Source organism: Raphanus sativus, chromosome 6, assembly GCF_000801105.2.
Source record: "Raphanus sativus cultivar WK10039 chromosome 6, ASM80110v3, whole genome shotgun sequence".
NCBI classification, from domain to species: Eukaryota; Viridiplantae; Streptophyta; class Magnoliopsida; order Brassicales; family Brassicaceae; genus Raphanus; species Raphanus sativus.
In genome coordinates, this window is record NC_079516.1 from 40,500,602 (window position 1) to 40,522,816 (window position 22,215).

General features: G+C 32.8%; 5 protein-coding genes across 5 annotated transcripts; 3 read left to right on the forward strand and 2 right to left on the reverse strand.

The window, feature by feature from the left end:
- Positions 1–9,317: 9,317 nt before the first annotated feature.
- Positions 9,318–11,357, forward strand: LOC108809281 (cytochrome P450 94B3). The gene has a single exon (XM_018581424.2). The coding sequence runs from the start codon at positions 9,387–9,389 to the stop codon at positions 10,947–10,949; it is 1,563 nt and encodes a 520-aa protein (XP_018436926.1). The 5' UTR covers positions 9,318–9,386; the 3' UTR covers positions 10,950–11,357.
- LOC108808535 (uncharacterized) lies at positions 11,163–13,030 on the forward strand. The gene is given in 4 exon segments (XM_056987360.1): positions 11,163–11,252; positions 11,953–12,009; positions 12,393–12,654; positions 12,657–13,030. Coding segments are annotated over 4 exon segments (783 nt in total).
- Positions 13,031–13,240: 210 nt separating this feature from the next.
- LOC108809666 (uncharacterized) lies at positions 13,241–14,086 on the reverse strand. Its single transcript, XM_018581826.2, has 2 exons — positions 13,818–14,086; positions 13,241–13,699 (listed from the first exon to the last, which is right to left on the reverse strand). Exons 1-2 carry the CDS (start codon positions 13,909–13,911, stop codon positions 13,410–13,412), a joined length of 384 nt encoding a protein of 127 aa, XP_018437328.1. The 5' UTR covers positions 13,912–14,086; the 3' UTR covers positions 13,241–13,409.
- A 2,858-nt stretch (positions 14,087–16,944) lies between these two features.
- Positions 16,945–17,977, forward strand: LOC108813498 (protein NOI4). The gene is made up of 3 exons (XM_018586071.2): positions 16,945–17,098; positions 17,212–17,436; positions 17,782–17,977. Exons 1-3 carry the CDS (start codon positions 17,090–17,092, stop codon positions 17,803–17,805), a joined length of 258 nt encoding a protein of 85 aa, XP_018441573.1. The 5' UTR covers positions 16,945–17,089; the 3' UTR covers positions 17,806–17,977.
- Positions 17,978–18,226: 249 nt separating this feature from the next.
- Positions 18,227–20,582, reverse strand: LOC108813497 (zinc finger CCCH domain-containing protein 43). Its single transcript, XM_018586070.2, has 6 exons — positions 20,105–20,582; positions 19,658–19,729; positions 19,453–19,572; positions 19,091–19,381; positions 18,724–19,011; positions 18,227–18,634 (listed from the first exon to the last, which is right to left on the reverse strand). Exons 1-6 carry the CDS (start codon positions 20,468–20,470, stop codon positions 18,467–18,469), a joined length of 1,305 nt encoding a protein of 434 aa, XP_018441572.1. The 5' UTR covers positions 20,471–20,582; the 3' UTR covers positions 18,227–18,466.
- Between the last annotated feature and the right edge of the window lie 1,633 nt (positions 20,583–22,215).

Consider the following 22,215-nt stretch of genomic DNA (forward strand, 5'->3'; position numbering starts at 1 on the left):
ATACCTAAAACATCCTAGAACTAGCCTAATCATCCTTAATCGCCCTAACCCATGAATCCAAAAGGTGATTACTCACTAATCTCCATGATTCCTCTTAAACCCATGATGGATTTCAGATGAATCATATAGAGATGTAGAAAGAAAATCACAAGAACACAAGAACAATCAAAGCCAAAAGAGAATTTTTCTTGAGAGAGTTTTGTGTATTCAATAGATAAAATATAGATTTCCAAATGGTGGCTACATAGTACTTAAACATTAGGTTTTCCAAGTGCAAAAACGTGCACAACAATTGCAAAAAGGTCCTTGAAAAATAATAAAATCGTGCAGCAGATAACGCGGAGCGACTTCAGAGGGTCACTCCAGGAGGTCGCTCTGGGGTTGGGAGCGACCTTGGGGGGTCGTTCTGAGAGGTCGCTCCAGCCTCCATTTTTGTGTCTCCGGGCGATGAAAACGCGAGCGACTTAGGTGGGTCACTCTGGTTGGTCGCTCTGGTTGGGAGCTACCTCAGGGGATCGCTCCGGAAGGTCACTCTGCGGTTCTCGACTAGGATGGATATGCCTCTAGTAAATTGATCGTAACTTCTCCATTACATCTCCAAATGACTTGAAACCACTTCCATTAGAAAGCTAACTCAATTTCCTGTCTCCACAAAATATTAGCAACAGAAGATTTCTCTAAGGCCTCCATCCATGCTCGTCTTTCACCCCCTTTTTGATCACATTGCTTCTTAATGTCTCCAAGAACTCCATGTGGTGTTCCAATACCTGATAGAGACATATGTATGCCAAATGCACCCTAAACATGTCTAAATCCTAATCTATATGATGCAAAAGCTTATGAATGAATGGTTAAAACAATGCAAATATGCAAGATATCAAACAGTTAGGATCGAGACAGCATAGTAAGTATAGTAGAGATCGAGACAGCAGAGAAGAAAAGAATGGACCTGAATGTCTTGCATATTTTCGAATACGACCCCTAATGTTTTTAATTTGATCAGAACAGTCCATTTGCTTTTTAAATAGATATTCCCTCCGTTTCAGATTATACGTCGTAAAAAAAAAATTCGTTTTAAAATAAGTGTGATATTGTAGTTTTAATGTAAAAATTATTAATAAAATTATTCCGTTTATTTTTATATTAGTTAAAATATGGCTAGGTGTATAGATAATGATATTCTTATTTCGATAATATACAAAATCAAATATTTTTCTAATGTCTGTGTATGTACTTAAAACGATAAGTAAAATGAAACGAAATAAGTAATAAAGATTAGAGTATCCTAGATATTATTTGCAGAGTGATTTTGATAAATGTTATTTCTACAATTAAATTCACTAAATAAATGAGACATGGAACACTAGAAAGATAATATGCCATATAAATAAATGTGACATTGATAAATATGTTTAATGTAGATTTATATTTTTGATAGTTATTTTAGAATATGGTAGTAAATTATACATCATCACTAAAGTAAATTTATTTAAATATGACATTAAATAAAATAATAATAGAAATATAATAAATTTTTAAATTTTCGAAATATTGTATATTTATATTTTTATAATTATACAATTTGAGTACCAAATTTTTTTTCTAATTTTTCTACAATTTTTTTTAAATATAATATAAAATCATAATTATCATTAGTTTATTTTATATATTTACAAATTTTAGAAATATTGTTTAGTTTTATATTTTGATAATTATATAACTTTATATCAAATTTTTAGTTAATTTTATAAAATTTGATTCATTATATTTTATCCAAAATAAATAGATAAAAACTATCTAAGATTATATTTTTAATGTGTATACATATTTATTTTTAAATATAATTTTAAAAAACAAAATTTTACATTTATCTTAATTTTATGTTAAACTAAAACAAAATTTATTTTAAAATATGGTAAGAAAATAATAAAATTTAAATAAGCATAATTTTTTTAGTTCTTATAGAATTTATTGCTGCAAAGGAAAACACCTAGTCTGTTTTGGAAGATAAAGGATTTTGTTAGCTGAACATTGTAATTTGTTCTTATTTGTTTTCAAGTCTCGTTTTGGTTGTTTGTTTCGTTAGTGTTGAGTCTGTAGACTGTGGAGGCTATTATTAGACTGTAGTAGTTGTATTATAATACAACATTACTTTTTGACTCAAATCTTGAATCAGCTAAAAGGTTTACATATCTCATATTCTTTAAGCTGACTCAAGATCTGAGATCCTGTTTATTTTTCCATCCGGATGAATTATTTGGATGAAGATAAAAAATTTATTTGTTTAGATACTTAAAGTGTAATTCATCCAAATGGAAATGACTTTGGAAATTTATGCTTAATTTTAAAGTCTATTCAGCTGAACCAATTCAGATTATTTGAATGGAAATAGTTTATTCAAAAATTTATAATGTTTATTATGCCCCTAATGTAATACACAAATTAGAAACCTAAATCTAATATCATTTTGTCATACATAAAAACAGACAAAATCCAAAAAACGTATTTTCCCGCGAAAACCTAAAAACTAATTTTTCAAGCCAAAATTCCCAAAAATGCATTGTCCCGTAAAAATTGCAAAAACGGGTTTTTCCACGAAAATTGTAAAAACGTTTTTTCTCGCCACAGTTGCAGAAACGTGTTTTCATACCAAAATCAAAACATGTTTTCACGCAAAAACTCCAATACGCATTTTCCACCAAAACACAAAAACGAGTTTTCTCGCTAAAATCACAAAAACGTGTTTTCCTGTCAAAATTGCAAAAATATGTTTTCACGTCAAAAACATATTTTCATGCAAAAATCACAAAACATGTTATCACGCTAAACCCCCAAAACGTATTTTTCACCAAAACACGAAAACTCCTTTTTCCCATCAAATTTGAAAAACGTGTTTTCCTTCCAAATTTGTAAAAACGCATTTCCACGCCATTTTGTATTTGTAGGTTGATATATCTGAATAGCTTAATAAAAATGTACTTGGATAATTTACCAGCATGAGATATCATACAATAAATGGTGTAAGAAAGATCTAAACATATGTTTTTTTTTGAGAAAAAGATCTAAACATATGTTTCAGCTTTGTTTTGTGGACGGTGAACTTGATGAAAGTTATTGAAGAATTAAAAACGGCTAGGTAGTACTCCTTTTCTCCTGTCTCTGTTTTTGTTTCGCTATCAAATAAACTTATCCTGGTATCACCTAATTCGTAGAACGGCGCCGTTGATTTTTGGTCGCTCATTATTATCTGCACGAGTGTTTTTTGGCCGTTTATCATATTGTGCACGAGAAGATATCCTGATTAGTATAAAAGCCCTTTTTCAAAAAAAAAAAGATATCCTAATTAGCGTGAGTGGCATGAATCTACTTCATCAAGATAACTTTTTTTCCTCAAGATCTATATAAGAAATTATGTGATAAAAATGACATTTATTTTTCAAACGAAATGACTGTATCTCTATATTATTAAAATTAAAAATAACTTTTGGTACTTCTTTTGTTTATAGAGTTAGGCTTATTTTTATTTATAGATTTAACCACTGCATTTAAAATAAATTAAATATTTCATTTTTACATTTTTATAGATTATGCCACAACATTTAAATCAATTAAAATAATTAATTACAATTTCAAAATTTATCTAATCAGATCAATATTCATAACTTAATAGTTAATTATCTATACTATTAAAATAGAAGTACACTTTGAAAATACCCCTAAATTTTTGAAGTTATTTACATTAGAATGCCACTGAAGTAATAAATTATTTTTCCTTAATTATAGTTGTTTTTTTTGATTTGTAAATGCATTTTCCTTAATTATAGTTGTCTTTATTGAACCTATATTTAAGTATGCTTGTCTTTTCCTATATTTAAGTATACTTGTCTTTATTGAACCTATATTTAAGTATGCTTATCTTTTCCTAATTTAAATAATAGATTTAAGTATTTAATGTATTTTCTTAATTTAAATAATAAATCTTATTAATCAAATATTTACGAAAATAGATTTCCCAATATACTTCGTTTTAACATGTTAAATATTTTTAATATTTATTGGTATAAATAATAAAATAAAAATCACACATCATAATCAATTTATATAATATATAAATAAAATATAAAATAATTTATTCATATATTATTAGTATAATGGTTTCATAATATAAATATAATAAGTTATAAATGTTGGATTTGTTTATATGATACACTGTGATATAATATACGATCAAAATCACAAAATATAATAATAAATAAAATTGTTCTGTTTTAAAATGTTTTATTAATAATTATGTAATACATTTTAATTTAAATATATATATATTATACCATTAGTACAAATAAAAATTTAAAATGAAAGTAAATATTTATACGGTCACGGGTCAAACTCTAGAAATAAACAACAACATCGCTAAATTATTTTTCTTTAACAAATTTATTTTGATAGAAATATTGTTCCAAATATGGTTTATATATTTTATGTATTTATAAATTTATTTTGGAATGCTAAGATTTTGAAATTGGAAAAAATATGACCCACCTCTATATTATTTTTATTAAGAAATTTAAATTATGTATCAAAATATTTTATTAAGCTTTTAATTTTAAGTTTTATTATAACTGCAAAAATTAATTTTCAATCGGAATTTATGTGCAAATATTACAAATTCATCATTTAATATAAACACAAAATTTAAAAACAGAAAATAAATACCCGCCCGGTCGGGCGGGTCAAGGTCTAGTTTTAATTAAATCGGTATTATACTATTAGCGGTTATAACAAACATATGGCTATTGTTTCTTTGTGGTCAAAATAAAAACACAAACTGAAATATATAGCATATTTTATATAAAATAATATTTATATAAAATAATATTTATATATAGTGTTACATTATTTAGTTTAGGCAAATATAAATATTTTCTAAAGTACAATTTTCAAAAAAATAAAATATCATAAAACTAATAATAATTCATAGAAACTAAATTGCATCAAGTTATAAAAAATTTAGTATGTTGTTTCATTTTTAAATAAATAAAAAAACAAGAAGTTAATATACAAAAGTACAATTACATCAAATTGCATTAAGTTATAAAATTTTAAATATAATATTATGTACAAATAAATTATTATCAAACATTTATATTATAAAACAATATTTTCTACTCTAAATGTAATTTACAAAACATAACAAAAATATACATGGACATTTTATGAAATCAGTAATTTATGATTTACTTTAAATACAAATTAAATCAAATATCTGTGAAGAGGCGAATCAAATTCTAGTTTAATTTTTAAAATAAAAATATCAAGTTTGGCAATATGTTGCACCAGATTTGTAACTCGCAAGTGGCAGAAATCCTTCGGATATCTCCCGCAATCGGTGGCAGTAGTCGCTACAAGAGTCTCCAGTTAGAGCAAGATTATCGCTGGTTTCTTAGGGGGTTGTTAAGGGGAGGGGGACCACATAGCGATAGGACCAAGGCAAAAAAAGAGAAGAAAGTCTGTTAACTAAGCGACCTCCTTGTTGAGTTTATTAACTGTTCGCGGGCCCCACTGAAACGTGGTGGCCCGCGATTGGTTCGTTTTTATTTTATTTTTATTTTTTTAAATTCGAATAAAAACCAAAAAGAAAAAAAATATAAGGACTTTAAATTTTGTTACCGATAATGATGCCCTTAGTTACTTGGTGTTTGAAGATTAAGTTATTCAGTCTTCCAAATTTTCCACAAATTCCAGAAAAAAAAAGAGTAAATCTTTTTATGCGAGGGGAGTTGTGCATTGTTCTTCAAATCCAGTAATTTGCGTATTATTTCATCTTTTTGATGACCCGGTATGATAATTAACATATTTGTTACTCCCTCTGTACCAATATAAGTGGGGTTTTATGATCTTTATTTTGTTTCAGAATAAGTGAAGTTCACACTAATCTAGATACAATTAATTGTCATTTGAAATCTCTACCCAATTACAAAATAGTGTATCTTTTTTTAATTGGTTGAGATAGTATTGTTTAATGCTATTTTTATACAAACAAGACAAATCACATAAAATTTTGTGTTTTCTTAATCCTTGTGAAAAATCTTAAAATTCACTTATGATGATACAGAGGGAGTATAAAAATAAATCAAAATTAAATTATTATAAAATAACGAGTTTTTTTTGTCAGCATAAAATAACGAGTTAAAAGAAGAAATATATCAGATCTTCTTCACGGACTTCTATTGTTTTGTATAATATTGTGCTTTATTGTAATTAGTATATTTGTATTTTGCATAAGATAAAAATTATAAAGACTAAATTGATCACTATAAAAGTTAGTACGATAATTTGAAAAACAGATAATTGTATAAGAACATAAAAGTAAAAAAAAAGCCTCAAATATGAAATTGTGTACATTAGAACTTCAAATGTGAAATTTTATTATACAAACCTTCAAAATTTAAAGTGCTAAAGTTGTTTTTTGGAACATAAAACTTTATATTTTAAGTTGATTGTTTTAAGTTGTACTACTACATATAGAGCTGGATTTACGGGTCAACCTGTCTCGCCAACATACGGATCAACTAGTTTTTGATTCAAATTTTGATTCGCATGATCTGTAAAGAAAGATTCTAATACACTCATTCTCGCGGGATCCGTGGGTTATATAAATTTTAGTTAAATAATTATGTTAATTATTTCGAAAAAGAAAATTTTCTTTTTTTTTTGTGGATTAGCGGGTGTCCGCAATTTAGATTTGGCCCATCCGCACTCGCCCGTCTAAAATCGATTCGACCCGCACCTACATATTTAATTTTTGAATTGGTCGATCCACATCCGCTCCATGACAGATCAAAGGGAAATAATCCGCGGATGAAAACTCAAATTCCCAGCTCTGACTATAGAACATAAAAGAACATTTGTATTTGCATTGGTATATATTTCTTCTGTTCTAAAATACTTGAAGTTTTAAAGTATTCACAATTATTAAGAAATTTGTTTTTTTTAATTTTAAAAGTATGACTAAAATATAAATTTAAAATTATTTAACTAATTACAGAAGACACTATAGAATGAAATTGATTACGAAGTTTTTGATAAAATAAAAAAAAATTACAAAAATAAAAATATTATCTATTTTGAAACATAAAAACTTCCTCAAACTTCGTGTATTCTGAAACGGAATGAGTATTTAAAAGTCAAAGTATCATATCAATAACGAAAACTATGGGTGATTTCCGGACTCAGGCGCGTGATCGACTCAATCCTAAAAGGGAACATACAAAAATGAAAAGGATGACAAAAGAAAAATGAAAAGACATTTTTCAACTCTATAATCACATTTCGGCTAGAGATTCATTTGACACTACACCCGACCATTTTAGCTAAAGTATAGTCGGTAAGTTGTTTTGAAGACTTTTAATTCATTTTGGAAAACAATTATACTAAAAAACAATTGTACTTTCAAGTAGCTAAACTCATACATCTATGTTTTGCATTATTATATTTTTAGCTAATATCAAATATCAACTACTTAGTTCAAAAAAAATCAAATATCAAAACTACTGTTACATCGTCTTAGAAACAATTACTATATTCTAGTTCAGTTTTAATATAGTGAAGTTTTTCTGTCAATAGTATTTTAACCATTGTTGGAGATGTCGTATATCATTTGAATCGTGGTTACCCAACCTTTTAAAATATATGCATACAACCCTTTTTCAAAAAAAAGAAATATATATATATATATATATATATATGCATCAATACTATTAATTCTGCAGCATGACCTATTGATGTAAGTTTATGTCCAACTAATCATTTTAACAATACGTATATTTTTAATATAACTGCATCAAAATTTACTTTCTTACTGTAACCACCACATGCACACACACGCCTAATAACCAGGGGCCACAATTACTTTTTTAGTGTAACCACCACTTTCTTTCTGAATGTAAACATCGATACATCGCCTAATACAAACACCTGCTTTAAGTTTAGAAATAAAATAACTAAAACTATTATCATATAGGAAACTACAAAAATATAGCATATTGCAACTTTATAAATACAAATTATAAATAAAAATTTAAAATAATTTTTGAAACACATATGACACAAGTACATACTTAGAAACTTGAATTATTTAATATACTTACATAAAACTATCTATTCTATCAAATTCACATTATGATTATACAAACACACAAACATATAAATTATATTAGACAAAATTATTAAAAACAAAAAATATATCTATCTTTTCAAAGGACGGATCAAAATTTAGTTGTCTAATAACCAGGATACCTTTTTAATATAACTGCAACCATTAGTATAATTACCTAATATTACTGCAACGATTTTTCTATCCACTTTTTGTAACTGCATTGGAAATTTATGAAACTTGCCTAATATAACTGCAACTATTACATTACTTATGAAATTTGATTTATTTGATATAGTTACATAAGGTTATCTATTTTATTAAATACATATCATAGAGAAATATAATTATACAAATACACAAACATAAAAATTATATTTTTCAAAAAAATTAAATAAAAAATATACCCGGCCATCAATATCTAGTATTTATATTATTGTTGTAGTAACATACGAAATGAATGAAAAAAAAAACGTACAGAATGATATAGTTACGTTACAAAGTTGACTGTTTTCGACGTTACAGTTTCTTTCTATAAGTGGTTTTGTGACGCTTGTCGGCTAATATGACACGTGATAAGCTTTTGACTTACACCTCTCCAAAAAGTCTAAAGCGTTTACAACACGTCAAAGTTTTGAAGACAAGTGTGCCTCGGATGGACTCGACTGAGTAAAATATAAATCATATTGTTGTTTTTTTGTATGATAGAAAAACAATGTATTTGCCTTAATTTACTTTTATATTATAAATAATATCTTTAAAGAAAAAGAGTGTACTGTACTTTACAACTTTATCCACCTGCTAAATTCATATATAAAATTACTCTACAACAGTTCAAATTTCCTCGTGGAGCTTATTACTTAAATCAATCATAAGTCAAACGTAGCTTACCTTGTTAGGAACTCGATACAATCTTATTCTTAAATATTCTCATCTTTTTCAATTAAGAAATTAAATAAAAGAAGGAGTAATCCCATACACCTACATTACGACAAAAAGAGAAATTAAAAATAACATCTACCTCCATCCACATAATATAGTGTCATGTGGATTAAAAAAACTTATTTAAAACGATGCCCTTTTAAACGTCGGACCCGCCACCACCTTTTCTCTCCTATAAGACACACGCAATACCCACGAGTCCACGACGAAGTAAAATAACCTGAAGACACATACAAATAGAAATTTCATTCACAAACTTTCTCATACACACACCAAAGCGAAAAGAAAAAAAATGGCATTTCCTCTAAACATTTTTCTTCTAGCGTTTCTTGTAATGCTCATCATCTTAATTTTCTATTCATACTCAACTAAAAAGATCCAAGAAACCACCGCACGTGGACCAAGAGCGTATCCACTCATTGGCTCCACACTCTCTTTCAACAAAAACCGTCACCGTCTCCTCCAGTGGTACACCGAACTCCTCCGTCTCTCTCCGTCGCAGACCATCTCGATTCCTCTCCTTGGAAGCCGTCGCACCATCGTCACCGCTAACCCGGAAAACGTTGAATACATTCTCAAGACAAACTTCTTCAACTTCCCGAAAGGGAAACCTTTCACCGATCTTCTCGGTGATCTCCTCGGAAAAGGCATTTTTAACGTCGACGGTCATGCATGGAGCTCGCAGCGTAAACTCGCTAGCCACGAGTTCTCTGCTCGTTCGCTCAGGAGTTTCTCTTTCGAGGTTCTTAAAGATGAAGTCGAGAACCGTCTCTTACCGGTGCTGTCGGCGGCGGCTGATGCTGGCAGGACAGTGGACTTGCAAGATGTTTTGAAACGCTTTGCTTTCGATGTTGTTTGTAAAGTCTCTTTGGGTTGGGATCCGGATTGTTTGGATTTGACCCGACCCGTTAACCCACTTGCGGAGGCGTTTGATACAGCTGCTGGGATTAGTGCTCGCCGTGCCACGGAGCCGGTTTACGCTGTTTGGAAAGTGAAGAGAGCGCTGAACGTGGGAAGCGAGAGGAGGTTGAGAGAAGCGATTAGGACCGTACACGTGTTGGTGCACGAGATCGTCAGAGCTAAGAAGAAGAGTCTCGAGATAGGAGGTACCGGAGAAGAAGCCAAACAAGATCTTCTGTCGAGGTTTCTAGCCGCCGGGCACGACGGAGAATCGGTGAGAGACATGGTTATTAGTTTCATCATGGCGGGAAGGGATACGACATCAGCGGCGATGACTTGGTTGTTTTGGTTGTTGTCTGAAAACGGTAACGTGGAGAGGAAGCTTCTGGAGGAAGTGGACCCGTTGATAGGTTTAGGGCTGGGGTTTGAGGAACTGAAAGAGATGAGTTACACGAAGGCTTGCTTATGTGAAGCCATGAGGCTTTACCCACCAGTGTCGTGGGACTCTAAGCATGCCGCAAGCGACGACGTTTTGCCTGACGGCACACGTGTCAAGAAAGGTGATAAGGTGACTTATTTCCCGTACGGTATGGGGAGGATGGAGAATCTGTGGGGGAAGGATTGGGATGAGTTTAAGCCGAGCCGTTGGTTTGATTCTGAACCGGGGAGTACACTGCCGGTTTTGAAACCGGTTAGTCCTTTCAAGTTTCCGGTTTTCCAGGCTGGACCCAGGGTTTGTGTAGGGAAGGAGATGGCGTTCATGCAGATGAAGTACGTGGTTGGTTATGTTCTGAGTCGATTTGAGATTGTAACGGTTAATAAGGACAAACCGGCTTTTGTTCCTCTTTTGACAGCTCATATGGCTGGTGGACTCAAGGTGAAGATCAAGAGGAGGGAAGTCATGTCACAAGACTCACACCTCACATCGATCCGTGACCATGCGCGCACGTTTTAATAGCACAGTTTAGAAAATGTAACGCATGAAAATACTCCTGAAATAAAACAAAAAGAAATCCGTAGATTCCTAAACGCATGAAAACAACAGGTATTTGTTTGCACCAACCTACTATTGTTGAAAGAAACCAGTCAAAACCAGAAATTAAGCAGCACAATCGGTAGTTTGTTGTGCGTGCAATCTGAAGAGCTGTATACTGTGAATCATGTGACTATGCAGTGGACTCGTCTTCCTGATCCCTGCGGTGCGACTTGGGGGTTACGCATTGGATTAATTGGCAATGGGACGAAAGGGCTTTACCAAGTTGTCAATTTGGTGGTGTCTGCGCATTCCTGCTTTAGATTAGGGAAAATGTCAATTTAAGTTCTACATTGAAAATTTAAATAAGAAGTATCTAATATATAAACAGATACTTATTTCTAATTAGAATTGCACATTTTGAGAAGAATCCCAAAAGTAAATCTATGCGGGCTAGTTTTTTAGATCTAAAGTGGACAATACGTAATAATCAGAAAATAATGAATTGGACATGGGTTCACACAAATCCTAAAAATTGGTATCAGAACGGTTTGATGAATATCTGAAAAAAGACCAAAATATCTTTCGAATAGGAATAAGACCCTTCAAACCGGAAAAGAAGGTATGTGACAGAAATGGTCAGAAGATCATGGAACATGTGACATTGTGGAAAAGAAAGCATCCTTAATTCGCTGGAGGAAATGACACACGATGAATATGGTCCTTAATGTGAGAGGAGAATGAGAAATATCAATCTAAGTCTTACATTAAAAGTTTAGATAAGAAGTGTCTAATATATAAAGAAATGTCAAACTCTAATTAGAACAAGAACTTTTGGAAAAAAACCAATATTAAATCTATGCGGATTTACCTTTTAGACCTATAGTATAAAATATCGTACTAATCGGATAATGTAGAGTTGGACATGAACTCACTAAATTACAACAAATTATTATCATGTGACTCTATGCTTTGTACATGGAAGGGCGTTGGGGTTAAGCATCGGCCTTGGTCACAATTCAGATGGTGTCCAACTCAATATATGTTGGAATTTATTGAGTCCATATCCAATGTCACAATCCGGATGTGTCCAACTCAATATATGTTGGAATTCATTGAATCCATATCTAATTCTTTATTGTCCGATTATTACGATTTTGGATTTAAGAAGCAAGTTCACATAGATTTACTTTTAGATTCCGGCCTTCGTCACATTTCAGATGGTGTCCAACTCAATATCTCTTGGGATTTATTGAGCCCAAATCCAACTTTATTATTCAATTAGTATGAGATTTTGTCCACTTTTGATTTAAGAGACAAACATGCATAGATTTATTCGTATTAATTTGATATTTTTATATATTAAACACTCATTTGTCTAAACTTCTAATATAGAACTCTGTTTTGTTTGATATCTCACAATACCAAGCCTTGTCCTTTGAAGGAGCCTTGCATTGGTTAGCAGAGGATGGGCCTGTCGTGGCTTACAACCCAAATTGCGTAGGCACCATAAAAACCATGAGACATGTCGTGGGAACGATGGATGAGTAGGCATGTGTTTTGATCAATGTCTCAGAGACCTTAACTGTCTCCACAGGCCATCTACGCATCCCTCAGCTCGTTGCATCTGTTGATCATCGACATCTCTATATGTGGACACTCGCGGACTACAAAGGATCAATATGGAGACAGAGCATGAGCCTACCTCTTTCACTGACCTTCCTTGGCCGCAAGACTGGACGTTCTATGACCAAAACTATATGCTTATGTCACGCTTTGCGACTCAACCAGAAACCAGAAAGCGGATTCTTTATCCAAAACCTTTGTGTTGTCATCCATACAATCTTCTCCTCGTCTACTTTTGTTTGCCCCAAAGCATTGTTGTCTCTCTTGACGTTGCAACTAGGCCAATGAAGTTAATTACCACACTGAGCAAAAGTAGCACACAAGGCGTGAACTGGAATGAGTATGATAAGGTGATACCAATGCACTTAGACCCTTCTCTAATCTCGAATCATGGCCACGTGCTGCAGCAGAGACGTCGTAAACACAGATTCTTTTAGAGTTTAGAATGTCAAGTTTACTTACGCACTTGTGTTTCTCTTTCTAATTGGATTTTGTATAATTCTTACCAGGCCTCATTATCAAAAACCTACTTTATTCAAATGAATCTGTTTTGGTTGATTTAGGCATTGGACTAGATCATGGTTTATATTACACCACCATCCACTAAAGTGACTTCTATTGTTTTTTTTTTTTTTTTTCAAGAATAAGAACAAAACAAGTGTTTTCTAGATTTGACTGGGACAATGATTCTTTCTGTCTTTTACAATTTTTAGGTGGTTAAAATCAAAGTGTAGAAAATTAACCAACAATTATATAATTGCATAGTATCTCTAGACACCTTACAAACAGAACATTTATACATGAATAAACTTGAGTCTACAAAGCACTCTCAGTCTCTGTCGTAGTGGTATCCACAGCGAGAGACAAGTTTCGTGTCTGAGCTTGACTCTTGTACCTGCAAAACATAGAAAGCACTGACGGACTCTTCTTCTTTACACAAGAACCCGAGTCTATAGCCATTCCATCATCAGAGCCATTGCACAGAGTCACCTCATGAGCTTCTCTCTGTGTATCTGAAGATAAAGACGGATTCTCAATCTCCGATTCTGAAGACGGAGCAACAGCGTCAAGTCTTGAGCCTTGCTTAAGCTTAAGCAGTGTTGACTCTACAACGACATCAAAAAAAAAATGAAACCAAGATCTTGAAATCGAGCTGGTCAATTAAAGAACAAGTGGTCGGAATCTGAGAATTGGAAAAGAGATCGTGAGAGAGAGAGAGAGTACCGTAGACGGAGAGAGGATCGTCTTTGATGATCTTCGCCGGATATCTCTCTAGACTGTCCGGCGACGACGGCGGCGGTCTCAACCTCCCGAACATTGTGTCTCTTTCAATTCGATTTTGTTGCCTCGGGTGAAATTGAATCGTCCTCTTGAAAATGGAATCTAAAAAGACGGATCGATTTTTGGGTTTTGGCGCCTCGATCGACAAGAAAGAGCGGGAATCTCCCTGTGGGAATCTCTCTCTCGGCGGAGATTATTTCCAGGTCAAGTCGGATGAATATATGGGCCTAAACATCGGCCCATATTTATACTCATAAGCCCATTGGCCTGCATGCATTATAGTTTTTTTTTTTTAACTCGAAGAAAGTTGAGATACCGTCGATAAAAAATTAAAGACAAAGAACATAAACCAAACAAAATAAAACAAAGACATAAACAGAGCCTAAAACCCATATATGTCCACAAGTCTATTCTTTCCACCTTTCCAAAAGAATTCGATATCAATGGAGCTGGCCTAAAAAACAAATGTCTTGAGCCGTCCCAACCCTAAAGGGAATATCACCAAGCCATAATAGAACCAGCAACATCAGAAACAATCGAGAGGTCAAACTACACCAATTCATTATTTGATTATCCATGTGAAACTTGAACATGCATCTACTCTATTAATTTAGAGTCCTATTTAAACATTACCGTGGCATATTTTTTTCGGACTTATTGAAGATGTTATCACTTAAATATATATACACGCTACTCCTACCAAAAAAATATATATATATATGCACGCTACTTATACATTTTATGTTGTGACCTATTCATTAAAATAAATATGTTGGGCTAAGAAGAGTTCATGCTCTTAAATACCAATATATACATTTTGTTTTTCGATTTATTTTTGGAACTAAACTTTCCGACTTCAATCGGAGTTTGATTGTCTTTTGTTTATTTTAGGGTTTCGTCTCCTTCTCCTCTGACAATCAATTGGTCCTCTCCTTTCATAAATTGACTTGATTTCTTCTTTCCTCCCAGATTAATATCTTTGTTATTTTCATGGTGAAATATTTTCATGGTTGGGCTTTTGAAGAAAAGCTTCTTGTGAGGAGAGGATTAAGTTCGCTTGATCTTAGAAAAAATGAGGAACCAGCATTTTTAAAATCAAATCAATTGGAGTTGAAGAAAAAGGTCATTCTGTGGTGTTTCATAGCTAGACTCACCGATGATTTGCTTGGTGAAGCGACAGTCCGGCGGTTATGTCGGTGATGCTTCTACTAACAAAGATTATCAAAGATCATGTGTGGGGATACATGTCACTATAATATCAATCCTTATATTTTGCTACTTCGATAATGAGATTTTTATTTAGAATTCCAGTTTCAAGTCCAATTGTAATTTTATAGTTCAAGTTTAGCTTTTAATGAAAAATAAAACGACAGAGAAAAAGTTTCCCACATTTCAGATACTGTTTTCGTATGCCAACAAAAAACAGTTTAAAATCCAACCATTTGTTCTAATCTATCTACAAATTATTGTGCGTGGTAGGCTGGTAGCAACTTACTTTTAGTTTTAAAATTTGCAGATTTTCAATGGTGACCAGCAAAAAGAAATTTGAAGTAATTAAGACAAAAACAAATAACTTTTGAGAAATAAAAAGAACACCATATAATAGATATGATAAACCAACCCAATCCTATTATAAAATATATATTTTATCCAAATAATATATAGCACATAATATAACCCCCACAAAAGAGAAAACTCTTTAGTATAATGAATTAGATGATAAAAGCAAAAATATATTTCTACATCGTAAATTTCAGTGACAAAATACAACGTATATGTAAAATAAAATCCATTACATAACAACATAACCAAAGACATAAATTTTGAAGGAATGACAACAGTAAACTACAAAATAAAATGTTAAATAAATAATACCATTAGAATGAAACATGACTCAGAAAAATAAAAACCAGAAAATTGTAATTTAAATATAGATACCTAAATCAGAATCAGGATCGAAAATTTATCAGGTTACTAATATTGTTATTGAACTAAATCAAAACAAAATTCATAAATAATAGAATTGTTCCGGTATTTCTTGAGCTTAAAAACTACAATCAAACCACAACCAAATTGAAAATAAAAAATATATAATTTGGAAAAAAACTGAAAATTGAATGTCTATTATCAAAACATATTAGTGACCAAACAGACATTTTAAAAAAATTATCAATAAAAAATATAGAAATTACACCATGTACAAAAAGATTTCTTCCTAATTAGATGAATAACCGAAATTCTATGGTGCCTTGATTGCTAGACACAAAAGTTTACTGTTATAAGTAAATTGTTAATATTCATGTTCTTTTTGTATTATGAGCCAATTGACTCTAAAAGATAATTTCGCGCTTTTTAAAGCGCGGGTACTATCCTAGTTATAGTTTAAATGATTAATTTTGTTTTACAACCGTCTGGACAGAGTTAATGAGCCTAATCAAAGACACCAGTCAGGACTTACTCACCTCTTTCCTCTTCAGATATATTCTCCAATTCTCGATTCAATCCATTTGGCGTGAACGAAATGATAGAAGGCATGGAACTACTCCAGAAACAGTTTCTGTATTGGTTAGTATGCTGGGCAGACAAATTCGAAACAGATGTCTATCATTTTAGACAAATTGGAGACTTCAAATATGCAGCAGCTCTCTGTGTGTGGCTCTCTACCAGATAACTCAATGTCTTAGAAGTAGTTTTAGTTTTAAATATGTAGCCCAAGATGCAAAAAACAGTGTATTTTTCTTTTTGAGTAAATTTAGTATATATTCAAAAAAAGGTATTGCAGAATTGACCAAATTTTTTAAATTTATTTATTCCAACGCCACCATTTGTGATCCTAGAAGGCATATAGTAGCAGCCTACAGATTCTGAAATTCTTCTAAAGGCTGCTGAAGTTGGTCTAATACCTTTGATGCATAGTGAAATTGGTGGAGGAGACAAGAACATTTGCCTATACTCCACTTTTTTAGTCTTTGTTCTGCAATATTTTTATTTTTAATTTACTAATTTATTTTAGGTATTTCTTCTTTCTGGTGGGAAAAACGCGGGAAGGAGAAAGGTGTATGAAACAAAGAATTGATTATGTCTTTCAACTTTCAACGACGACGTGGTCCTCCTTTCTCATACTTTATATTAAAACTTCATCTCCTCTTCCCATACCATCATCATCATCATTCTCTACTCGTATCAGACACGAGATCCTCTGTTCTAATTTGGAAATGGCAACGGTAAGAACAACAACATTCATCTCCTTGTCTTCACATCTTACATCATGTATCGATCGAATTATGAATCATCTTGTCTTGCTGCATTTCGATGATGAACAAATGTGTTCCTGTAGGGAAACAAAGGAAGACAATTGCCAAAGTTTGGGGAATGGGACGCCACTAATCCAGCCTCAGCCCAAGGTTTTACCGTCATCTTCAACCAGGCTCGTGACGACAAGAAGACCAAGAAAACAGCTGTCGCGGGTCCTGAGAGTCTGGTTACACCTCCAGTAAACGTTGAGCCTCAGCGGAAAAACAACCACCATAATAAACGTAATCCCCAAATTCAACGAGAAAAGGTACCTTCTTCTTTCCACCCCAACCCATTCAAATTTATTTTAGTACCAAAAAAATATTAAATCTGTATCTAAAATATACAAGCAAAACAAATTTATCTAAAGAAAACAAAAACAAAGAGGAGAAAATAAATTATCTACCTTTAAGTGGTATATATAATTCCAGAAATTTATATATTTTTCATATATATTATGTTGAAACCACCTTTTATAAATTAACATGTAAAAACAGTTTTATTTTACTATTAGGGGCCTTATATAGAAGGGTCCCATTCAAATGTTTCACTCCAATGGTTTCTTGACAAAAGCTAGGCTACTCACAGATATTAGCTTTCTTCTGTGTTGCAGAAGAGATGGCTTTGTTTCCGCTAATTCGATAGTAAGAAAGCAGAACCGGTGAGCAGAGTAAACAACGACCAAACCTTTGTTCGTATAAGATGCCGTTGCAAACTTCTCTCCTTGTTCTTTTAGTTTCTCGTTTCAACTTTGTTTTGGCCACATACATTTGGGTTTATAAATAAATTTATACATTGTTCTTGCTGTATATTGCCTGTCATACTACACAAACGTCATGTTATATGATTTTACTCTAAGAGCCTGCGTTTCAAAACCCATTGCGACAAAAAAACAAACATCAACGGTCCTCAGGCTCCAAAACATAAAAAACTGATCACAGTTTTTCAGCAGCTACATCTGGAATCTAGCGACTCTGTTCAAGAGTTTAGCTTCCGTCAAACCCAACATGAACCATTCCAAAGCAAAATCCAGTAATAAAGTTGAACGAGTAAACAAATAGAAAGAAACATGCAGGCTCCATTTAACCTCAAGACTGAGAGTGTGGTGGGTAAGGTAGATTACAAAAGTTCTTTGGTAAAAATCTGTCAAAAGCACTGAGGATAGGGCTTGCCACATAGACATTGTTCAGAATGTGTAATTGACCTAAACGTTTTGTGACGAAAATTGAAAAAAAAAATGAAAAACCCCACGATAAAAGACAAGACGTATCAGTTATGCAAGCTCATGAAGCTTGGTGTCAATTCCAACCGTCACTTTCATTCCCATTAGCACCGACCTGGGGAGGTTCTACCACAGCATGTGAGCTTCCTGTCGAATCCGGGAGCTGGATGGAATGGTCAAATCTACAAGCTGGGCCAAATTTGCAGATGCCGTAGCGACTGTAATGTGTGCAGATGACTTGATCCTAGATTTCAGTTCAAGTCAAAAAGAGTCCATCAAACATCAAAGAAGAGAGAAGCAGACAAGGAAAAAAAAAAAGACAAACGAGCTTACAGGCCTAAGGGGCAAGCCCTTGTCATTGAGAGCATAAGGAGGCTGTTTCGGCAAACGGTTCTTAGGGTGATGGTATTTGCAAGTGAACTTGAACTTACAATCCCCAGTTTTGAGATAGTAACTGCACTCAGGCTGGTCCGGACGTTCTGGAAACTCCTCAGCAGGTTTTTGATATTTGTATGGTGTGAAAATACTTGTTTCAGCTGCTGAGTTGTTGTTGTTGTTCATAAGGTATGTGGTGGAAGTAGAAAACACACTCCTTTCTGATGGATACATAGTAGTAGTAGCCTAGACCAAATACAAAAAAGATGTAAGAAAAAATAAAATCAAACATTATTATTATTAAGATTTCACAAGTTTTACTGACCTGATAGCCATTCCACTCGGGAGTTTGAGATGAAGCTCCACGACTCTGAGACAACATGGATGGAATAAAAGGAGCAGTGCCGTTGGAATGCCTCGGTGAAGACCAGGATGCTGAACTTGGTTGGAATGTATTTTTGGGGGAAAATGATCCGATGGATCCACCATTGGTATTACCATGAAAAGAGGGAGAGTCGGTTCCTCCAAGAGTTGTAGGATCAGGATGATTGAATTTGCAGTCAGCTCCGAACTTACAGGAGCCATTGCGCATGTAGAAAAGACATTCAATTTCTCCCTGCCAATTGGGTTGTTTGTTAGCATATCATTATATAGCATTTGACAAAAAAAAAGGGGAGGGGGAATTACAGGTCTGATGGGAAGGCCGAGGAAGTTAAGCTCAGGTGGTGAGGGAAGATCAGAGTTTGGTTTAGTGTGGTTGAATCTACAAGTTAATCCATATTTGCAACCTCCTGTCCTGAAGTAATACTGAAAACAAACATAAAAGAACTGAACGATCAGTTATTTGCCACACATGAAGATAAAATTACAAAGGAGAGATGGGGGTAACAACCTTGCAATCCATGAGTCTCATTTTATCAGTAGCATCCTCTTCCTTTTCTCTTACTTTACTCTCCTTAGCAATCTTCAAAAAAAAAAACATTATAAAAGACAAAAAATTTAAAGAAGAATCCTTGAAAGTGTGGTTCCATCAGAAGCGTATACAGTTCAGACAGAACATAAACTCACTAAACAAAGCTTTTCTTTTTTCCTTTGGTCCAGCAAAGGAAGCACAAATAAAAATATACTATATATTAACTCAAATACACATGCGACACTGATTAAAAAAATAAATGATGCATCTTTATATAAGCAAACCTTCCCTAAGACTTAACTAAACAAACAACACACAATAAAGAAGAACTAATGTCCTTGTCAGAAGAACCTTCTTTCACGTAAAGACAGAGCATACGAACTAAATAAAGAAGAACTAATGTAGGTAAAGTGAAGTTTTTTTCACTTGGATTTTGCTGGGATTTGGAAGAGGATGGTTGAATTTGCAAGTGGATCCGAACTTGCAGCTCCCTGTTTTCATGTAAAAGGCGCAATCCTCTGCTCCTGGCCTCACCGGATACAACAACACTTGACTCTCATCCTCCTCCTCGCTCACACAATCTTCTTCTTCCACCTCTTCCTCTAGGGCTTTCCCATCACCCTCAGAGACACTCATCATCTTCTTCCCATCCTTGGAAACTTCATCCAGAACCACATTCTGAAACTCGTTACTCAGGACGACGACATCCGCCGCCTGATTGAGATCAGAAGGAGATCCAGACACAGGTTCTGTCTCGACCCCGTCTGAAATTGACCCGGAGATTCCTATCATGTTGTTTTTTCTTCTTACAGACACATTACAAGAAAACCCTAATAAGAAGAAGGAGAAGAAGATCAAAGGGTGTTGTAAATGAGAGAGACGAAGACGAGAGAGAAGTAATAAAGTTGTTCGCTTTTATTTTTATTATTATATTATTCCTTTTATTGGATTTCTTTTCTCTTTTTTTGGTTTGACTTTTCAAGATCGTCGGGAATTAGATTCCCAAAGAAACCGTTGCTTTGCTATTATTATTACACAAAGTTCTAATAGTTTCTTGTTTATCTACATTTACATACTATAAGGAAACATATTCTGATTTCCTAACCATTTTTATGCGTTTCAGATTTCTTTCTCTGGAAACGCTTCTCGTAAAGATATGATTCTCTCTTCAAATCTTTCACAGAGAGAATGTTTCTTGGTTCTAGTCCATAGTCCATGTCTATTTCAGCGTTTCTGTAGCCATTGATCGAGTTTCGGTTAAAATTATATTTTTCCGTTAAATTTTGTCTTCCCGCCAAATCTAAAATCATATGATTTTTTATTTTTTCAAGATTTTTAGAGAGAAAATGTTTCTTAGTTCTGGTCGGTGACTATTTAGGATCAAGTTTCGGTTAAAATCATATTTGTCCGTTAAATTTATAAAATTGTGTGTTTCTGTTAAAACTATAAAATTTTGTCTTCTCGTCAATACGAACTTTTATTTTCAGATCAAAACCATATGATTCTCTCTTCTTTCTCTCTTCAATTTTTTTAGAAAGAGAATATTTCTTGGTTCGATCGATGATTATTTTGGCGCCTTTATAATTATTGATCAGGTCATACTTTTCCGTTAAATTTTTTCTTCCCGCCGAATCTAAAACCATATGATTTTCTCTCTTTTCAAGATTTTGTAGAGAGAAAATGATTCTTGGTTCTGGTTGGTGACTAATTAGGTGTCTTTAATTTCCGTTAAAATCATATTTTATGTTAAATTTATAAAATTGTGTGTTTCTGTTAAAACTATTAAATTTTGTATTCTCGCCAAATCCACGAACTTTTATTTTCAGACCAAAACCATATATTCTCTCCCCTTTCTCTCTTCAAATTTTTTTAGAAAGAGAATGTTTCTTGGTTCCGATTGATGACTATTTTGGCGTCTTTGTAACTACTGATCAAATCATACTTTTCCGTTAAATTTTTTTTTCCCGCCAAATTTAAAACCATATGATTTTCTCTCTTTTCAAGATTTTTAGAGAGAAAATGATTCTTGGTTCTGGTCGGTGACTATTTAAGTGTCTTTATATTGATCAAGTTTCAGTTAAAATCATATTTTCCGTTAAATTTATAAAATTGTGTGTTTCTATTAAAACTATAAAATTTTGTCTTCTCGTCAAATCCACGAACTTTTATTTTCAGATCAAAACCATATATTATCTCCCCTTTCTCTCTTCAAAATTTTTAGAAAGAGAAACTTCTTGGTTCCGATTGAAGACTATTTTGGCGCCTTTGTAACTACTGATCAGGTAATACTTTTCCGTTAAATTTTGTCTTCTCGTCAAATCTAAAGCCATATGATTTTCTCTTTTTCAAGATTTTTTAGAGAGAAAATGATTCTTGATTCTGGCCGGTGACTATTTAGGCGTTTTTATAGTTCTTGATAAAGTTTCAGTTAAAATCATATTTTTCCGTTAAATTTATAAAATTGTGTGTTTCCGTTAAAACTATAAAATTTTGTTTTCTCGCCAAATCCATGAACTTTTATTTTCAGATCAAAACCA